General features: G+C 39.1%; 3 protein-coding genes across 4 annotated transcripts in view; 2 read left to right on the forward strand and 1 right to left on the reverse strand.

Moving 5' to 3' along the window:
- tmem141 (transmembrane protein 141) overlaps positions 1-14,876 on the forward strand; it is a 44,059-nt gene that overhangs the window by 9,954 nt on the left and 19,229 nt on the right. The window lies entirely within an intron of this gene.
- Positions 104-9,895, reverse strand: traf2b (Tnf receptor-associated factor 2b). 2 transcript variants are annotated; one of them, XM_033989106.2, is made up of 11 exons: positions 9,798-9,895; positions 6,373-6,570; positions 6,116-6,194; positions 5,912-6,010; positions 4,388-4,549; positions 4,232-4,306; positions 4,011-4,085; positions 2,501-2,719; positions 1,272-1,575; positions 1,029-1,177; positions 104-944 (listed from the first exon to the last, which is right to left on the reverse strand). In XM_033989106.2, exons 2-11 carry the CDS (start codon positions 6,546-6,548, stop codon positions 726-728), a joined length of 1,557 nt encoding a protein of 518 aa, XP_033844997.1. In that variant the 5' UTR covers positions 6,549-6,570; positions 9,798-9,895; the 3' UTR covers positions 104-725. The 2 variants fall into 2 exon arrangements, with proteins under 2 accessions (XP_033844997.1, XP_033844998.1); XM_033989107.2 differs by lacking the exon at positions 9,798-9,895 and adding an exon at positions 8,635-8,658.
- Positions 10,056-14,828, forward strand: coq4 (coenzyme Q4 homolog (S. cerevisiae)). Its single transcript, XM_033990069.2, has 7 exons — positions 10,056-10,132; positions 10,480-10,638; positions 11,981-12,077; positions 12,147-12,249; positions 12,344-12,473; positions 13,818-13,911; positions 14,636-14,828. The coding sequence occupies exons 1-7, from the start codon at positions 10,066-10,068 to the stop codon at positions 14,826-14,828; spliced, it is 843 nt and encodes a 280-aa protein (XP_033845960.1). The 5' UTR covers positions 10,056-10,065.

Genomic DNA, 14,876 nt, shown 5'->3' on the forward strand with positions numbered 1-14,876 from the left:
GTTTTGCACCACTTTATTAAAACTGTTTGTTAAATTTAAAATAAAAATGTCTATAACTCAAATACTAACCAAACTGTTGCTGATTACACAGTAATTAGGAAGACACACTACATGCTTATGTAGGCTTGACTGGTAATGATCAACCAAAGCAAAGCAACATCCAGTGTATTATAAAACTTCACCTAACGTCTAAATGTCCAAACTTTACAATTTCCATGTTATTATAAGCAGCATTAAAGAGGCATGTTAGTTCAACAGGAGGTTAGTTGATGTTCATACATTCGTGATGATGAAACCCACGCTCTATATAATACAGCAGTCGTTCACAATTTCCTGTACTGTCAATACAGATGAAGCTATTTTGTTTTAGATTTGTTTATTTTCTGCAAAACCACTATAAGCATGCAACTGCAAATCCACTAAGTCACAGTAAATACATAATAAATAAATGATCTATATGATGTTTATATATATCTATATATATATTCACTGATGTATGCCCCATTAATGACACTATGAAATAGTATATACTGTATACAATATATATGTATATAATAATCACGGACTATGTGGACTATTAGACAATGAATGTCGGATATAAATAGTTATAGTAGTTAAATAATGTATCTGTTATTATTACTTATATATTAATATAGGTTTTCCTTTATAAGTAATTATATAATTTATTCTTTTTAGATGTGCAGAACTTCCACAGTGTACACATCTCATAAACCTGTAAGATCCACTATAGCCTTGATAAAGATTGTATCATCGCGCAGATACGGGCTCTTTCCAGCCAGTTTGGCCAAAGGGCAGAAGAGGGGGCAGCCGCTGGCGATGTTCATCTCACTGATGGGCCTCTGGAAAGACGTGGAGGTGACATCAGGCCGAAACGCGTCGATAATGTGCTCTCGGTTATTCTGATCAAGAAGCATCAAAGTTACCTATAAATGCAAAAGAGGAGAAGAATGAACGTTAAGGCCACCAACACAACTGGGTTTGTAAAATAACTGTAGTGAACTTTATACCTTCTGACTGAACGGCCATTTCAGAAGAGCATCACACTTTCCTCTCATCACCACAAAGAACAGAGACAGATGAGTCCCCCTCCCAGTGCCATCGCCATTTAAATACAAGCGCAGGCACATTTTGTAGCCGTATTTGCTGGAGTAAAAGGCTGTGAAGAGACATATTATATTGCTTTTAACACAAAAACAGCTTCATAAACACACAGATGCTTCAGTGACTACTGTGTCCTTTTGTCGTCTTACCTGGGGAGAACATGGCCGGTGTCCGTCCTGCCACAGCCTCCTGTTTGCGTCGTGAGAAGTCCGTTATCTTCCACACAAAAATACCATCGTATGTACAAAACTGCAGCTCCCGCACAATCTGCTCACTCTCTGAAAGCTGCAGGTCTCTACAGGCCAGAGTCCGCTCCAGCTGACGCACTTTATTTGAAAGGTTTTCGATTTTCTCTTGATCTAAACGGTGCTGATGTGCAAAAGCCTCCATCGTAACCGAACTCCGCTCCACCTCACGGTTCAGGACACACACTATGTTTTCTAAAGCCGTCACCTGCAAAAAAAATACAAGAAAGTCGTCATCAGCCAAAAATAAAATCCTTATTTGTTGAACTTGTAAATCTTTTTTGATAGTGGCAGGGTTCACAAACTTGCCATTTTAATCTATGTATATATTCCTTTCAACTGACAACAAAATGTCACCTCAACTTAAATTTGTTTATGCTGACGAAAAATATATTCAACTTTGTGCTACTTTTTGTTTCTTGTAGATGGATGGAACTAAGTGAAAGTGAAGCTTATCGAGGCTACATATTTGGAATTCCGACCACGAGTTTCATCGCAACCAAAGAGCCGATCTGGAGCGAAGCTGTGGAAGGTAACGGCTCTTCCCGCACGCACCACTGGTTTAACAGGGAGCGGGCGCCTAGCAACGCTGTCAATCAAACCTGTTGCCAACGCTAGCGGGAGCGACTTTGGGGAAACAAGGCAGCTGATTTGTCTCTTATTAATGTTCATATCTTGATTTACAAACGCAAGAGCGAAATGAAAACCCCAGGATCATGTAGAGGGTTAATGCGAACATTTTAAGACCAAAATGACGAGCCTGACAGCAGCAGGTACAGAGAGAGGGGCTTTGCATTAGTTTCTACCGTAGTTTCTGACCTGCCTTCCACCGAAGTTTAAAACTATGGGCAGTTGCTAATATTATGACGTCACTATTGATCTTGACCCCACCCACTTTTTCCATAAATGCAACTAAACTGCGCTTTCTTTGGGAAAAGTTTCAGCGCTAAAACCTTATATAAAGAAGGTTGGTTTGTGTCAAATGCTCAATGTTTATGTCCAACGATTCTCTGGGAAGCATCAAAACGGTCAAGATCGGCAGCTCCAAACAAAATGATACACTCCAAATGACGACGCCCACAGTACCTTCCGGAATAAGGTGAATAGAACAGCCTATAAAAAGAGTCACGCACCTTTTTATCCAAGTCCACAGAATGCACTGACGCACTGGCGCCCATTGAGACCCCTTCCTCAGGAGCCCGGTACAAGCCCAGCCCAGAGTCCTCCTGCCACTCGCACAGACCCGCGGCGTCCACCCGGGTTCGGACCATGGACAGAACCATGGGCAGCAACAGCCGGAGGTGTTCCACCGTGCTGCTGCTCTCATGGTCATTGAGCTTACCGTTGTCTATCTGCAAACAACAAGCAATTATCAATCCATTTGTACACACAGAATAAGAAAGACATTAAAATCCAACAAAATACGACAAATCCAAACGTGAATAATCATCATAAAATTAAGAAGAGAAAGAGAGTGCAGAATAAAACCCTTTTCAGTCACAGCAGCTGAACAGAACAGTTTGAGCCTGGATTTAAACATTGTCAAAGTCGAGGCCTGTCTCACATCTTCAGGAAGAATGTTTCAGTTTTATTTATTTATTTATTTATATTTCCTGGCTCAGCTCCTCTGTCACATTTTAGAATCCATTGTGGCCCGTGTGTCAAAAAGTTTGCCCTCCCCTGATCTAACATGTGGGAGATGTTCTTTGGTGCTGGTCCATGGAGAGACTTGTTCACACTGAGCTGCTTTAAAGTCTCTGAGCCACAGGAGCCAGAGACGTGAGCCACAGGACACATGTGTGAAGTACTTCCTGCTGTGAGTCTGTATAGTGTCTGCACATACAGCCCCCCGCATTTCAGGCTCAAACATTAACAGACTATAGAAATGTGGAAAGGAAACCAGGTCAGCGGTTACCTAGCATTTAGAACGAAAGAACGAGAACGTGTTTTAGTTTAAATGTTTCGTCGCGACCACTTCCTTCCCCATACTGTGGTATCACACCATGATTCAGAAAGAACTGTCTGGGATTGTGTCACATAGTTCACTTTTTTCCATCGACTTCTCGCTTTTTTTTGGGGATAATACACAATGACAGAGAATCAAGTATCTGGGATAATATCAACTGGATAAAAGTGGGCCCTGTCAGTAGCTTCTGATTTAGTTATTACTCGAGAAAATGCTGTGTAAAATGAAAAGATGTGTATTTAACAGCTTTTTCCAGTCAGTGCTTGATGTAAAGATCATTAAGACTGATGAGAATATTAAAGTCAGGTGCATGTCCTTCACTCAGGTGAACAGCTGCAATGTTTTTGTACTTCCTTTTTTACTTTAATAATGACCATTAGAACTCTGAGAGAAAAGAGGGGGGTCTGGTGTACCTGGTGAGTACACAAGGTGGTGTAAAAATAAATTTGCCTTGCTTTTCCTAGAGATATATTGAAATAATTAATATATTTTAGTGTGTTTTTTTTTTTTTTTTTTTACATAGTTTTGGATTATTATACATTTGAGAGATACAGATTTTTTTTTTATAACAGTCAGATATAACCAAATATGAACACAAATAATTGACATTTCATTCACAATTAGTTACAGACGTACAGTACATTTTTATATTTAACTGTAGTGGACAGTGCACTCACCACAGCTTTACAGCCCACTTCACTGAACGGACAGGAGCTCTTACTTTTGGCACAAGACCGGAGATGGTCACTAAACTGAAAGTAAAACACAAAACATAAGTCTCGCTTTGACTCTTTGCTGAGAATTGAAAGTTAAGATGGTAATAGTACACCGAGTTCTCTGTGTAACTGATCATTACAGGAGTCACATGGTACAAACATGCGTAAATCGGAGCACTCACCTTTTCTCTCGGGATCTTTTTCTTGCCACAGTCTTTGCATTGCAGGGGGAACTTCAGACATATCTCATCATGTGCCTAAAGAGGATGACGGAAACGTAATTTTCAAATCCCCTTCGGACATGTGGTTTCAAAATGCTCCTCGTGCTTAAAACTTGCCTTGATGTCCTTATAGTTGAATATGACTTTGCAGTATTTACAGTTGAGTGTCCGTGCTTCACACTCCCTTTCCTCGTGCCTGCCCTTCTCCGAAAGCAAAATATAGTTTTTACAGCTGCTGCACTGGATCTTTTCAAACTCACAGTGAAATTCATGTTGATTCTGGAAAAGAAATAAGCAAAGATTACTTCCAATCCAGTGTTTGTAGGACTTTAACACATCGGTGCATAGAGTTCATAACAAAATGTATGTAAGGGCTTTGTTAATTTACTAATTATTGTGTAGTACAAAAAGTATTTTAACTTGATTACAGTAACACAGGCTTTGTTCTGCCACACGATGCCCAGAGAAAAGCCTCACATCTATTCAACAGTGGCTTTTAAAACTTGAACCATAAACGTTGATAATAATAACGAATCTTTTTTTATAGGTCACAGTGCAGGAAAATCAGGAAATCTTTGTCATAGTTTTATAATGGACCTATTGTCATTATTATAACTGTCATATACTGGCAGTTCAACCGTCAACCTGCCATAAAATATCAACACAAAGGTGAGGAACAGAATGTGGACTGTCTCGTTTCAACAAATCAATCTGAAATGTGACCTTCCCAGATAAACTGATCAAAGTTCATTATGTTAAATTGACTTTAACTGGATGAAAATCAAGTGAAAATGTTTTAGAAGTGGTATAAAGTGGAAAAAGAGAGGTTAATAGGTTAGGAGAATACAGTTTTGAATATAGTGTGGGTAAGAATGTGGGTAAGAATGTGTGGGTGGGGCGTCAATCACGTGGAATTCTCTCCTTAGATAGAGTTTACATAGATCGAAACTCAAAATTGAGTCAGCAGTGTGTGGAGCGGCAAAGAGCTAGTCACAGGTACGTTGCTTCTGACCGTGTCTTTGACTTTAGCGAAAAAGGACATGCAAATCACCCATAAGAGCTTTATTTTCTTAGGAAAAACGATCCATTTTGTCTTGAGGTTTTAAACAGTAACTAGCTCATCATTTGTAGCTGCACCTTTTCTTTAACTTTAGTCCCATTAGTTTCTACATTCTAGTTTCTTTAAGATAAACCGAGTCAACTTAGATGATCAGTGTTCACATACTCACTCATTCCTTCAAATATTTACACAGAAAACACATCTGAGAGACGTGGTACACAATCTACAAGCACACCCACATAATGTATGCTTTTGTGCTGGTGCAGTTTGCTTTTCTCATGTAGAGCCGGATTAATAATAGAAGCCTTTTTGTTCTCTAAGACAATTAGCCCTGTGAAGTATCCTTTTTATAAAGGCCTTGTACATTTTGGTATTCCCCCACTGAGGCGGATACTCTGTGGTTACAGGGACTTTCCAGGCCATGTCCAATTTCACTTCCTGTTTGCGGAAGCACATGTTGTAAGAGGAAACCTTAAAGGGGAAAATTACCAGGCACATCAGAATGCCACTGGGAAATATTTTATCAATGAGGTGGGAGTCAGACATTTGGGGATTCTTTTAGGGCAGAAAGTTCACCTTACCTCATAGTCTTTGATTGGTCCAGTCCAGGGGCAGCCCTCATTTAAACACTTTGCTGGCAGACCGGCTATCTCTCGACCTGCTGCATTGTCAGGAAAGGCCTAGACACAAACGTCATGATTAAATCAGCAGTCAAAACCCCCAGTCAGACCACAATCAGCTCTTTGTGTTCAGGTATGAGAAAGACATATTTCCAGGCAACTCACCTCATTGGTGTTTAAAATGGAAATAGGTTCTTCGAAGATGTTCTCCACCCGACAGGCTTCACACGGTTTAGGGCCAGAGCTAAGAATGAAAACACATTGAAGTGATGTTGATGTGTAGAAATCATAAAGTTATATTTGACCTATGCAAGCCCATTTCTGAAGAACAGTGATTTAGCAGTGACTAGGCTTATTATTACTGTGTTATTGCACTATAGTAGTACATGTGACTTAAGACTGACGTGTCACATGGAGTTTACCTGGTGAGCTGTTTGAAGCAGTGGACACAGAAGCGATGGCCACACTGAGCCTGGACTGGCTTCCTTAAAACCTGGAGACACTGCTGGCACTTATATTTGTTTTCCATAGGCACTGACAGAACACTGAGGGGGATTCCTGGCAGCGTGTTGGTGCAGTCTAGCGAAATTCGAGCCATTGTACGCCATTAAACTGGTACCCTGTCAAATACATATGTAAAAAAAAACATCAGATCGTTACAACCGCCTCTTTGATTGACCTTCAATTCAATTTTATTTGTATAGAAAGTGCTTCACATAAACAACAACAAACAAAAACAGATAAACATAAACTACGATTCAACGGCAAAGAACAATAAAACAATAAAACACCAAGATATCCTGCTTAGCTAGAACAAAATGCCACAAAGAAGAGTTGTTTTTTTTTGGTCTGATCTTAAACTCTGCTGCTGAGACTGAGGAGGCTGAGGTGTGGGCACTACCACAGAAAAGGCTCTGTCTCCTCTGCACTTTTAAGTTATATTTTATTGATATTATTATATCACATTATATTTATATAACGTATTTATTTAGGAGTATAAATTTCATTCTATGCTAAAATGTCAAACTAAAACAAGAAGTTAGGAAGTAAGTTAATCTTAATTCTAAAGCAGCAGAAGAGCACTCCACTTTCACTGTTACAATCTGAAGTTTAATGACGTGACCCCTGAGTTTTCCAAGAGCAGTATCAAAACTCCAAGTAAATGTAAATGCAACACCAGCATATGCAAACATTAAGCATACATTTGATATGCAAATTTAGGAATTTAACTAGGAAATAGGAGCAGTAAAACAGGTGAAAAATGAGAAACAAAGCGGAAGTCGATGGAACAAAATCTTCATAGAATTTGTAAAGTATTTATAACTCGGTTGCACCTTTGCATCTTTCTCACTTCCCACAGCAGTATATGTCGCATTTGTGAAAGACCTTTTGGTTTTGTGGTTTTGTGCTTTGACTTTAATTATATGTCTGCATTGCACACATACCTAAATGCGAGATATGATAATGTGCAGTGACAGTTGGTGTTAGCACCAAGATGCAAACATGCAGACACTTGCAAAATACAAACGGTTATTCTCAGAAAGGTGCAAGGTGTTATTCTCAGAAAGGCAAAAAGGAAGGGCAAAGTTAAACAGCACAGCATTAATGTCTAAAAACTGAAGTACTGAGATAACAGAAACTGATAATAATGATAAAAGAAGCAGTTAACGCAGGAGGTTGTGTAAAGAAAAAGCTGAAAGGGAAGTCCCTGGCTTACTTAAACACGGGAGTTTTATATGTTATGTTGATAGTAAACCTGACAGAGTATCAGATTCTTTGTTGATGAACTTTATGTCAATGATCTGTAGACAGTGAAAATAAAAGTACTTTGACTGAGACTAACTGCTGACGTTATAATTTGATGAAAAGATTAAACAGTTTTAGTTGCATTTCTATTTGACAAGAATCTCATTGTAACTAAAACCTTGTGACTTGTGAGAGTCATGCTGATCCTGGGACAGAAACAGAACAACATCTAAGTGCAACAAGTTTAGTAAAACAGAAAAAATGATAGTCCACATCAGACACAAGTCTTACATACAGGGGCATCACCAGTGAGTTTCACTATTGTAGTCAACTGTTGTACCATGAATATATTATATATGTGGCAACAAACTTTTATACACACACCTGTTTCTGTTAATGTTTTATATGGACTTGTAAATGTGTTTGCTTTTTTCTGCTTGTATTGTATAAACAGGGAGCCCATAAAAAAGACAGTCCAAGTGCTGCCCTTAGGTTCCCCTGTATAAATAAAAATAAAGAGCAGTTTAAAGTCCGTTCCATAAAAAATCTCATGGTGCAGCCAATAAAAAAAACAAAGAAAAAGCCAATAAAAAACTAAAGTGATGAAAAAAACAAAAACAATACATCCTTGACTGTGTAATTCACAAACACAGGAGGACTGTCATGTCTGGAGAGGAATAATTAAAGTTAGGGTTCTTCCAGTTATCCAGTACAAACTAGAAAAAGAAAAAGCATTTGGCCTATTTACTGAAAATATCTGTTTGTAAATGTATCAGCCTTGTTTAAAACCTCCTCTACACAAGTCAAAAGTATCTCCAGTGGTTTAAAGCCTCTTCTATATGAGTCAAAAGTAACTCCAGCAAAGTACAGCTGCCACAAAACTACTGCCTCTCATCTCACCACTCCCATCAACCAAACAAGTCTGAATGTGTACTCACCCAGCCGTCTCCACTTTATACACCACCACTGACTCCACATAGAGTATTTGAAAAGAGGCACACCCACTTGCAATGATCCATTACAAGACTACTGGATGAGCAACACCCATGACATTGATAAAATGCCATAGTTCTGTAACATGAAACGTAAAACTTCCTCTGAGCCATCACAGCCAGTTTAAGTCACTAAATATTTGGGAATTAAAATCCATTAATCCATTTTCTTCCTCTGGGTCGCGGGGCAAGCAGTCTAAGCAGGCGCTCTCAGACTTCCCTCACCCCAGACATGTCCTCCAGCTTCCCAAGGTGTTCCCAAGGCATCCCCAACGTGTCCCCAAGCCAGCCGAGAGACATAGTCCCATAGATCCAAAGACCTCCCTTAGGACGTGTCCAGGGGCCCGAGCCACTTCATCTGTCTCCTTTCAACGTGGAGGAGCAGCGACTCTACGCCGAGCTCCTCCTGTGTGACCGAGCTCTCCCTATCTCTAAGGGAGCGCCTGGCCACCCTGCGGAGGAAACTCACTTCAGACCCTTGTATCCGCGATCTTGTCCTGACCAGAGCTGAGGGCAGGAATGAAGATTGACCGGTAAAGGGAATTAAATTGTATAAGAAAAAGAAACTCCTGCATTTACTTACATTTTTTTTCTTATACAATGGGAATTCAATTATATATATAAAAAAATTAAATAAAATATGTTAAAAAAAAAATTAAAAAAGGTTTAAAAAAATGTAACTAAGCGGTTATGGTAAATACAGTATTGAATAACAGGAAATTGAGATATATGTGCTCCGAAATGAGGTCATGTGAAACTACGCCACAATAACTCCCCACACACAAATAAAACACACACAGTCTCCACACACAGGTATAAAAGACACACACAGTCTCCACACACACATTTATAAGACACACACAGTCTCCACACACACACACAGTCTCCACACACACATTTATAAGACACACACAGATATATAAGACACAGTGAGCTCGAGCACAGGTCCATTACTCACTTCCTCACTTCCTCACACAAGTTAAAGCAGCAAAGTGAACCTGGAGTGAGGCTTTCTGGCTTTTGGTTTTAAGCCAATTGACTTCATGTTTATACAAAAAAAAAGGTCCTTGCAAACACGCTTCAGGGTGTACTGGTTTGGGCCAACTAACCTTTAAATCTCTTGGTGAATGCAGTAGATATAAACCGAAAGTCCTGTTGGAGTGGGGAAAAGAAGGACGTCTCAACCTTTACTTGTTTACAGTTGAAAGATAGGAGCTAACTAGGTACGTTTAATTTGTTTAAAGAGGTCGCGAGGCCGCACAGCTAAGCGTGTTTTATGGTTAAGTCAAGTAACACCGCCCGTCTGTAGTGTCGCGGTGTACAAAACACACTTTTCCTGCGGAGTAGATTTTGGAGCATGCGCAGTACGGCTCAGCAATGTGGCCGACATCTGTGAGACGTTTGTTCTGTTTGTATCAGCGAAGATGTAAATTTCTCCCCGCAGGTACGCGTTTATACATGCTTTATAACCGTTTTACAGACAAACAAACAATTATTGACATGTTTATCATGTTTATCAAGGCCAGGCATGTTTATTTGTACAGCACAATTGGTCCACAAGTTCATTCAAAGTGCTTTACAGAATAAGAAACACACTAAAATCACAATATAACAATGCAAAAACATAAATAATCACAAATAATTAACATGGAATTAACATTAAAGGAAAAAAGTGCAGAAAATTGCAGAATAAAAGCCTTCTTCTTTATCATTATCATCATTATTATCATTAAAATATGTTTCCATGTCACAAACTACCACAAACTACCTGCCTTTTGCCTCTTTCTGCAGGACCATGCTCTAAAGGACCTCACAGAAGCAGCAGCAGTGACTTCTCACAAACTACCCATGATGCTTTATATCCAGGACACATCCCCACAACTCTCCTGCAGAAGAGTCTGTTGGCGGTGGGTTCAGGGGTCACTGCTCTTCAAAACCCTTACAGACATGGTGAGGTCTGGCACACGCGTCTGTCTCTACGCTGGGGATTTTGGGGCTTGAGCATTAGGGGAAAATTATTGAAAAAATTTGGTGACATTCTACTGCTGTGGTTTTGCCATTTAAATCACAAAGTCTTGCCATTACTCCTCTGTCCTCAAAAAAAACACACCTCTGCAAGTTTCACTATAAAGATTTGTGACTTGAAAGTGAAAAAAGTTACTCCAAAAGTGCATCAGTGGTGGATGAAGTCCTCAATTTTGTTACTTAAGTAAAAGTACATATACAGAGCTAAAAAGTATCACATGAAAAAATCAACTTAAGTAAAAGTATTAAAGTTCCTGTTTAAAAATGTACTTTAAGACTAAAAAGTAAAAGTATTTCACACAAGTGCTGTTAATAAAAGTGTTAAATGTAGTGATATGAACTAAAAATAATACAGATTTTGCTCAACAGTAACAATACAAAAATCCATTTATGATTTTTTCTTATGAATTTTGTGCATTTATTTTTGTTTGCTCAAACCAACGCCTGAACTCGAACGTTTTGGTCAGGATGTTACCACAGAAATCTAATAAAAAATAAAAATAACCCCACAAATCATCTGAAAAGTACTTCTAGTTTTCAGTCCTGCTCAAAAATGTAGCGGAGTAGAAAATACAGATACTCAAATGTACTGATGTAAAAGTAAAAATCATCCACTTTAAAATGTACTTAAGTAAAACACAGATACATAAAAATTCAACTTAAATACAGTACGTTACTGCTTGTACTTTATTGCTTTCCACCACTGAGTTGCATAGCAGATTTAGTAACTATTCAAATATTCTCAAGCAGCTTCCAGTCTGTAGCCGCCCACCAGCTCACAGTATTGACTTGGTTATTAATAAAAGCCACTGGTTCAGCTCAGACGTGCTGCATGTTTGGATGGTGTGAGGCAACTGCGAAATTATCACCTATATTTCTTTAATTTTACATTCACATTTCTTATCACAGTATCTTTTTTTTGGTAGATGTGGTTCTAGGTATTCCCCTTTAGGGACTATATTTTGTATAAGTTGTGGTGACGTTCTACTCTTAGTATCTGTGGTATCTTTTGGTTTCAGTGCATCAGTGGTGGACGAAATACTCAGTTTTGTTACTAAAAGTACAGATACAGAGGTAAAACGTATCACATGAAAAAATCTACTTAAGTAAACGTATTAAGATGTACTTTAAGAATAAAAAGTAAAAGCGTTTGTTAATTTATTAAAGTGTTAAAAGTAGTGTGCAGGTGTGAGACAACTGCAAACTTATCACCTGTATTTCTTTAATTTTATCTTCACGTTTCTTATCACAGTGTCTTTTTTTGTAGATATGGTGGCTGTTCTGGGGGAGACGACCGGTCACTTAGCATTAGTCCAGCTCAGAGAAAGCATGAGAAACGACCCAGAAGGTTTTTCGATACTAATGTGGGTAAATGATACGATCTTTGAACGTGTCTGTACTGTTTTACGTCGGTCTAATCCGTTTGTCTTTAGGGAGAGGCCCAGGATACGACTGTCTACTCTAGATCTGAATAAGATGTCCTTGATGCCTGACGGGTCATTTGGAAGAGAATATCTTTGTTTTCTTGATGATAATGTACGTCATCAACACAATCTGTATCTATGTTACTTGGAAATTTGTATTTACTGGGTGTGTGTTGACTGTGTTTACTGTGTATTTGTGGTCGCAGCACGTCACTCCTGACTCACGGGCAGATGTGAAGTTTGTGGATGACGAGGAGTTGGCCTACGTCATGCAGAGATATAGAGAGGTCCATGATTTCCTGCACACTCTACTTGGCATGCCAACCAATATGTTAGGTATTATCTGCTTGTTATACGTAGAAAAAAACATACTATCATAATGTGTCTCCTTTAAACTTACATTAATCTTTATTTTACTTTTAGAATCGCCATATTAATCTAAAAGTGCTTAATTATCAAAACCAGGGCATTATTTTATCGTTTAAAACTGCAGATCTTTGAGGCTTCACTATAACAAGCTGCTTCTTACTGGTGTTCCCCTTAGTAAGAAACAGCTTGTTATTATTAAAAAGTTTCTGTGTGACATTTTTGAGCCCTACATGTATGATTCAGAGTCGGTTCTTTTGGATAAGAGCTGTGGGCGGAGATAGGCAAGTTTATCTGTACAGCACGATTGGTACAAAAAGTAAGTGCTGTACAGAATAAGAAAGGCATTGAATCACAATACAACAAATCAAAACATAAATATTCATGATAAAATAGACATTAAAAGAGAAGAGGCAGAATAAAAAAAAAACTTTCAGTCACATGCAGCGAAATGGAACAGTTTGAGTCTGGATTTAAATATTGTAAAAGTCGAGGCCTGAGTCACATCTTCAGGAAGAGACAGGTTTAAACTGAACAAAACTGAAACACCGATTCAACAGGTTTAGTCCTGGTTTAGTCCTGGTTTAGTCCTAATTTAGTCCTAATTTAGTCCTGGTTTAGTCCTGGTTTAGTCGTTGTTTAGTCCTGGTTCAGTCCTGGTTCAGTCCTGGTTCAGTCCTGGTTTAGTCCTGGTTTAGTCCTGGTTTAGTCCTAATTTAGGCCCGGCTTAGTCCTGGTTTAGTCGTTGTTTAGTCCTGGTTCAGTCCTGGTTTAGTCCTGGTTTAGTCCTGGTTCAGCCCTGATTTTGTACTAGTTTAGTCCTGGTTCAGTCCTGGTTCAGTCCTGGTTCAGTCCTGGTTCAGTCCTGGTTCAGTCCTGGTTCAGTCCTGGTTCAGTCCTGGTTCAGTCCTGGTTCAGTCCTGGTTCAGTCCTGGTTTAGTTATGGTTTAGTCCTGGTTTAGTCCTGGTTTAGTCCTGGTTTAGTCCTGGTTTAGCCCTGGTTTAGCCCTGGTTTAGCCCTGGTTTAGCCCTGGTTTAGCCCTGGTTTAGCCCTGGTTTAGCCCTGGTTTAGTCCTGGTTTAGTCCTGATAATACAGATGGGGGCAGATGAAAACAGAACTTTTTAGACACTTAATCCTCAATTCCAAGACAATATTATAAGATTTCTCAAACGTGCATTGGACGTACATCAATTGAACTACAACTCTGAGTAAGCTAATGATATTATATAGTTAAAACCTGATTTAAAAAAATTAGATTTTTTCATAATATCCCCTTTACAAAAACAATAACAAGCCATTTTCATACTTTTAGGTGAGGTTGCTGTAAAAATATTTGAAGCTGCCAACACAGGACTCCCAATGTGTGTCCTTGGAGCTGTACTGGGACCTCTCCGACTAAAAACAAGGTAAAAAAAAACACTTTACTCCCACAAACACAGCAGCTAATGATAGGACTTTCAGCTCCTCTGTGGAATCCGAATCTTAAGGATCGGTTCATGTCAAAGAGACATTCAAAAGACTGGCTCTTTTTAAATTTAATTAAATGACAGAAGCTGATGTGAGAACTCATTTTATCTACAAACTAATCGCAGAGAGAAATGATGTGATTTGTTTAAAATGGTTCAAACTGAGAGTGGAAATGTGTTTACTCTTTGACATTACTCAAACTCCAAATAAAACGTAAATGAATCTAAAAAAAAAAAAAGCATATAATAATCTAAATAAATGTATATTCATATTTATATGTTTAAATAACAGATTTTTATGATGCCAAATGTGTTTTTTGTGCACAAACGTCTCGCTCGTGTCGTCTGCTCTGCTTCTGTGATGATTCTTGTGTTGGTTCAGTGTTAATAAATGGGGATGAATAGGGTTAAAAATACATACAAATTCGAAAGAAAAAGATTTGGTTCCCGCCGTTCACGTTAAGGAACCGTTCCAAAGAACCGACTCGCTCATGAACAGCAGCTGCGTGTGGGTGCGAGAGGAAGCACCTGAGTTACAGATCACACGGTAAACTCCCACGAAACCGTTTCAGGTGCGTTGGTTTATGTGTCTTTATTTAGCCTGATCCCTGCTCGTGTCACATTTACACGATTAAGTTCATTGTCAACGTTTTGTGCTCGACAGCCATTTGCAGACGCTGTTCAAGACGCTGGGGCCGTGGGCTTTGCAGAACGGTCGGAAGGCTCGGTGCGTCTTAAACGTCTTTTATGAGCGACGATGGGAGCAGAACGTGGAGGAGCTTCGTGAGGAACTCAACATTGATCCACCTCCTGTTACTGTCGCCAAAAGGAGCACGCACAGAGCAGCAGAACACTGAGCAGAACACTGAGCAGAACACTGAGCAGACCATGAGCGACGTCCACTG

The sequence above is a fragment of the Periophthalmus magnuspinnatus genome, chromosome 23 (assembly GCF_009829125.3).
Source record: "Periophthalmus magnuspinnatus isolate fPerMag1 chromosome 23, fPerMag1.2.pri, whole genome shotgun sequence".
NCBI lineage: Eukaryota > Metazoa > Chordata > Actinopteri > Gobiiformes > Gobiidae > Periophthalmus > Periophthalmus magnuspinnatus.